Source organism: Apodemus sylvaticus, chromosome 3 (genome assembly GCF_947179515.1).
Source record: "Apodemus sylvaticus chromosome 3, mApoSyl1.1, whole genome shotgun sequence".
NCBI classification, from domain to species: domain Eukaryota; kingdom Metazoa; phylum Chordata; class Mammalia; order Rodentia; family Muridae; genus Apodemus; species Apodemus sylvaticus.
This window is the reverse complement of record NC_067474.1, coordinates 154,611,562-154,617,561: the sequence shown is the minus strand read 5'-3', so window position 1 is coordinate 154,617,561 and position 6,000 is coordinate 154,611,562. Positions and strand designations below refer to the sequence as shown.

The window sequence follows — 6,000 nt, the reverse complement described above, 5'->3', positions numbered from 1 at the left end:
GCAACCAGAGAAAATAGATAAATTGTACAAAAAACTGGTGTGTTTGGCACTTGTGAGTAGTTAGGGTTTTGTTGTTGTTGGTTTTTTTTTTTTTTTTTTTTTTTTTTTTTTTTTTTTTTTGGCAAGGCAGGCATGGCAAATAGGTTCGGAGTTCCGGCAAGAGTGGGTAAGGGAGTGAGCTCAAAGGATCTCCTTGTCCCTGCAGACAGTGGCTGAGAGTCAGGAGGTGAGGCGTGAAGTCTAGTCACCGGGAAGAACCAGAGACTACAAAAGATGGGGTGAATACTACTGCAGCAGCAGGCAGCACTGTCCTGTTAACGGCAGGAGGACTTAAGGTAACGCTAGCTCATGTCCAGTGACCCTCAAACCTAACAAGGCAGATTTACAAATGGCTTCCTACTAAGTGTATAGCTTTCTATGCGGTGAGCCTAGGACCCAAAGCCTTCCATCTTGTGGCATCCTCTGGGTGCCCGGAGTTATGTCCTTCCAATTGGCAGGCAGGGACAGAGGGAGGCAGCTCCTCCTGGGAAGATTTTACCGGTCACTCCAAAATGACCCAACATTCTGTTGGGTAGAACTTGGTCACATGGCCATATCTGGACATATTTTCTGACTGGTGTCTCCAGGTGCTCAGTTTTTTTCATCCTCCTGGGAGAAACAGGCACCATTAGCACCCCATTCTGCAGAAAAGGAAACAGACTCGGGGTGAAGAGGGACGAAGCACTTGTATAAGGTGTCAAAGCCCCAGAGGAAGCCTGGCCAAGGTTAGAGCCAAGCCACACACTGCTGCCCGGGTTCGTTTTTGTTGCTGTGCAGAATACAAAAGACTGGATAGTTTGTTTTGTTTTATTTATTTTTATTTTACATGTATACGAGTGTTTGCCTGCATGTGTATATGTGTATTATGTGTGTGTGGGACCCATGGAGGCCAGCAGAGGGCGTCAGATATCCTGGAACTAGACTTGCCATGTAGGTGCTGGGAACGGAGCTCAGGTCCCCTGCAGGAGCAGCCAGCATGCTGCACCTCTGAGCCATGTCTCCAGCCCTAAGATTAGGTCATTCATAAAAGGTCTGTTAATTCATGATGCTGATGGACAGGAGCTCAATGGGTGGCTGTAATGCTGTGGGAAGACGGAAGACAAGCCAGCAAGGGGGCAGAGGGCTGGGCTCAACTTCAACAGCCATCTTACATTGTCATCTATATGTGTGCGTGTCTGTGCAGTACATGCATGTGTGCATGTGTGTTCACATATGTGTGGGTGTACATATGTGTGCACCAGACATCGGTGCCAGATATCTTTCCTCAGTCGCTTTCCTCTGAACATACCGAGGCAGGGCCCCCCGTTGAATCAAGGTCAGAGATTCGGCTGGCCTAGCGATCCAGTTTGATCTGACGAACCCCTGTCTCCACCTCCTGAGTGCTGGGATTAGAGGTGGGTAGACCTACCCACTGTCTTGGTTATAGTTACCATAGTTACCGTGCTATGGAGAAACACCACAACCAGAACAAATGGGGAGGAAAGGGTTTATTTAGCTTACACTTCCACGTTGCTGTTCATCGTAGAAGGAAGTCAGGGCAGGAACCTGGAGGCAGGGGCTGATGCAGAGGCCATGGAGGGCACTGCTGACTGGTTTGCTCCTCATGGCTTGCCTAGCCTGCTTTTTCATAGACTCCAGGACCACCAACCCAGGGATGGCCCTACCCACAATGGGCTGGGCCCTCCCCCATCAATCACTAATTAAGAAAGTACCCTACAGAGGATCTTCTGGAGCCATTTTCTCAACTGAAGTTCCTTCCTTTCAGCTAACTCTAGCTTGTGTCAAGTTGACATAAAACTACCCAGCACACCCTGTGTTACATAGATGCCACGGATCAGAACGCCAGGACTCATGCTTTCGTGGTGCTTTGCCGGCCAAAGCACCCCACCTTTAGATCATTTTATTTTATGTGTGTCTTGCACGCATGTCTGCAAACCATATGCATGCCTGGTGCCTGCAGAGACCAGAAGGCGGCTTTGGATTCCCCCTGGAGCTGTTGTCAGGTGGGTTCTGGGAACTGAGCCCAGGGCCTCTGCAAAAGCAGCCAGGATCTTAACTCCTGCCTTGTCTGTCTGACTTAATGTAGCCAGGATGGGCCTCAAACACAAGATTCGTCTGCCTTTACTTCCAAAGTACTGGAATTACAGACCTGAGCCACCATGCCTGCTTCAGCCCACACTCACGTGATCAGTAAACTACAGTGTTGAGAAAGGCATTAGTCTCTCTGACCTGATCCCCTCTTAAAGGTCCCATCACCTCTCAACATTTACATTGGGGACCACATTTCACCAAGAGTTTGGGAAGGGACAAATGTATCTTTTGTTCACCTGATGTAATTGTCTCAGAGGCTAACTGCGTCCATCTGCTAATCTGGGCCTAGTCCTGGGGGCTTCTAGCCTCTGTACAATGCTAACCTAGGCCTAGAATGTTCTCAGCCTCTGAGACTTACTGCTGAGTAAGCTCACCCTTTCTAGCTCTTTCTGAACTCTGGCTGGCTGGTCAACTCACCTGTTCTGGCTCAAAACTTCTCTCCGCACTGACTGGTTCAAACTGGCTTCTTTGAGCTTCTGACCGAATTGCTCTGCTTGGTCTCATACTGACTTTGGCGCTTTCTACTCTTGTGGTTTCTTCTCATTCTCTGGCTTGTTCTATCTTCACCTGTGTCTAGCTTGTTCTCTCTTCAGCCTGTCCCTGTCCAACTCTCCTGGGAAAATGTCCTCTGTCCCTTCCTCTCTTCCTCCACAGCTGCTTGGTGGCACCTGCCTTCCTGGCCAGGTGCACACCCTTTGCAGTCCGGATTCCTTAGTTGGGAAGGAGAGATCCAGTCTGGGCTGCAGTGTATGCATGCAGCACCTATGCATCCTTGGGTTTGACTTGTGTAAGGCAGCAGGTCTTGAAGCTCACAGGGCCTGGCTTTGTCCTTTAGGCATTTGGGGGAGTCTACTTAGCTTAAGGGAGCTGAGCTTCAGGCCTGCACTTCTCCATAGCATGTCACCTTGAATAGGTGAGACCTCCACCCTTCTGAGCCTGTGTTTGTTTATCCTGGAAATGGGCCGATGAGAGGATTAGATGAGCTCAACACACCCTAGAACCTAGGGACCTGGAGAGTAGAGGCAGGCAGTGCTAAAGTGAGCTCCTGTGAGCTCAGCCTTGCCTGTGTGCTTCTGAACCCCTCCCTGGTTTCGGCACATTTGAATTCCCACAAAGAACCTGTTCTTGTTTACAAATAAAGAAACTGAGGCCAGGAGAGGTAATTTATCACAGGAGGCCAGCAACTCCAGGTCCTTACCACTGTGCCACACAGCCTCCTTGCTTCTGAGAGGGAAACTGCTCTCGGACTTTTGTGCTGGTTGAGTTTTCTACTGCGTGAAGACACTATTTACCCAGTGTTCGTTCACTGGGTGAGCTGGCACCCTGCTGTGTGCATGCTGCTGAGAGGCAGGTGCTTTGCTCCCAGGCAGCCAATGGGAGCATCACTAGTGCCAGCTCTTGCCCAGGAGGATGCTGGGACACAGCGGGGGTGGGGCCTGGAGGGGCTCAGTTCCTAGGCTAGTCTGAGCTCCTGCTTGCTGTGCTTCCAACCTGTAGGGCCAGGCATCTGTCTGCCCCGCTGCAAAGGAGTTCTGAGCAAAACCACGTGACTCCGTTCCGGGTCAGGGAAGATGCTCTGTAAACGAGGGACTCTGATCCTTCCTGCCTCCCGCGGCTGGGCTTGCAAGGCTGCAGTGCCCACAGCCTGGGGAGGGGGGAGGGGTGGGGGGATGTGTCCCTTTGCCTTCACAGTTCTCCTCCTGCTCCTTTGCACTCTTGTCCCTGAGTGCTGGCTGGGTCCTTCTCGGGCACCTCTGCCTCCTGCTGCTCTCCCTTCTCTCCCATCTGAATCTCTCCCCCCCACCCCCCACCTCCGGCATGGTCACGTGGGGGCACCATCGCTTTAAGCTTAATCTGCTGGGCTGCTCAGCCCAGCAGTCTGGCCTTGGTGTGTGTGAGTGCATTGGTGCATGTAGCCGAGAGGACCGTCGACCTACATATTTTGGGGAGGGGGGCTGTGATGTACCCACAGATCCCCCTCCATGAGCCTGGGGCTGGCAGAGTCCCTGCAGGCTCAGCTGGCACTGGAGATTGTGATCCAGGTGGGTCCTGAGGGCAGTGTTCACCCTCTCTAGGGCAGGGCAGGGCAGTGCAGGGCAGGGTAGGGTGACCGACCTTATAGCAGTGGTGAGAGGTGGTGAGGGGAGGGAAATGTGGGTGAGTGTGCTGGGGTCACAGTCTGCAGGTCGGGGCCACAAGGCCAGTGCTGGGACTCCTTAATCCCAGCACACAGCAGTGGGGGAAGGGCCCCTCATGGACTTTAGGGATTACTGGCCTCTGGCACAGCAAGATCCTCCCTACCTTGTCTGCCCTTCAGCTCGGTGAGCTCGGTGAGGCAGTGAGGCTCCCAGCAGGAGCTCTCTGCAGTTCACCCTTCTTTCCTAGTTTCTCCAGGACTTGGGCCACAGGATTTGCCTAGCTTTCAGGCCCGGAAGTCAGGGGTCTAGGGTCTCTCTTCTCACAGACCCTGGAGAGCTGTGTCCTGGGACCAGACCAAGAGAAGACACTGAGTGTGCAGAGCCCAGCCCGGGACTTGCAGGGAGCCCGCCTGCCTGCCTGTGTCAGGGAGATCATCACTAGCAACCTCTCCCAGCCCGAGACCCCAGGTACCCCGCCTCCCTACCCTGTCCGGGTTCCCAGATCCTTCTCCTTCTCAGCAGCCATGACTCAGATGGTGCTGTGTGTGTGTGTGTGTGTGTGTGTGTGTGGTGTGTATGTGTGTGCGCGCCCGCGCGCGCGTGTGGGTGATGTGTGGCTCCTACACACGTGTGTACAGAGATACATTTCCTGTGAGGATGACAAAGAGGTGTTCTGATGCTCTCTACCTCTTCCCGTACCTCAGGGTCTCACACAGCCTGGAGCTAGACTGCCAGCCAGCAAGTCCTGTTGACTTTCCGGCTCTTTCCTGAGTAGCTTTTGGGTTACAGGTGCCCGTGGGGCCATGCCCGGCGTTTTACACGGGTGCTGGGATTGGAACTCAGCTACTCATGCTTGTGTATGTAGCAAGTGCCTCACGCGCTGAGCCGCGTCCTCAGCCCTGGCCCCTACCCCTTGAATACACACAGAGAGAGCAAACTGAGGCTGAGATGCAATAAACTTAGTTATTCCCCATGCGGCACAGCTAGAGGAGAGGGCAGGGCTAACCCTTTCCACTCACTGCTTCAGGTTTGAACACCCCAATACTGAATTTCCTACCAGGGATAGTGTGAGCTGTCTGAGGCTACAATTCGGGGTGGGGTTGTGGGGCAGCTCAGACTAGGCTGTTAGAGAGGCCTAATGACTTGGGCACAAAAGCTGAGGGCTGCAGGTCCTCCTAGTGTTGTTGCAGGTCCTCCTGGTGTGCTGTAGGTCCTCCTGGTATGCAGTAGGTCCTCCTGGTGTGCAGTAGGTCCTCCTGGTGTGCTGTAGGTCCTCCTGGTGTGCAGTAGGTCCTCCTGGTGTGCAGTAGGTCCTCCTGGTGTGCTGCAGGTCCTCCTGGTGTGCTGTAGGTCCTCCTGGTGTGCTGCAGGTCCTCCTGGTGTTGCTGCAGGTCCTCCTGGTGTGTAGTAGATCCTCCTAGTGTGCCACAGGTCCTCCTGGTGTGCAGCAGGTCCTCCTGGTGTGCTGCAGGTCCTCCTGGTGTGCAGCAGGTCCTCCTGGTGTGCAGTAGGTTCTCCTGGTGTGTTGGAGGTCCTCCTGGGGTACTGCAGGTCCTCCTGGTGTGCAGCAGGTCCTCCTGTGGTGCTGCAGGTCCTCCTGGGGTGCTGCAGATCCTCCTGGGGTGCAGCAGGTCTTGTGTACAGTAGGTCCTCCTGGTGTGCAGCAGGTCCTCCTGTGGTGCTGCAGGTCCTCCTGTGTACAGTAGGTCCTCCTGGTGTGCAGCAGGTCCTC

At 53.8% G+C, this 6,000-nt stretch overlaps 1 protein-coding gene across 4 annotated transcripts in view; it reads left to right on the top strand.

Annotated features, from left to right (window-relative positions):
* Nucleotides 1-241: 241 nt before the first annotated feature.
* The window catches only part of Crocc (ciliary rootlet coiled-coil, rootletin), a 37,959-nt gene continuing 32,200 nt past the window's right edge, over nucleotides 242-6,000 (top strand). For 2 of the 4 annotated variants that reach the window (XM_052177914.1, XM_052177913.1), the window contains exon 1: nucleotides 4,647-4,736. Coding sequence is in view for 1 of the 4 variants with exons in the window: in XM_052177916.1 (XP_052033876.1) it covers nucleotides 4,113-4,172; nucleotides 4,595-4,736 (202 nt within the window). In the remaining 3 variants the exon portion in view is untranslated. Of the gene's footprint in view, nucleotides 336-3,981; nucleotides 4,173-4,594; nucleotides 4,737-6,000 lie in introns of those variants that run through there. The other 2 variants (XM_052177915.1, XM_052177916.1) reach the window with 2 other exon arrangements.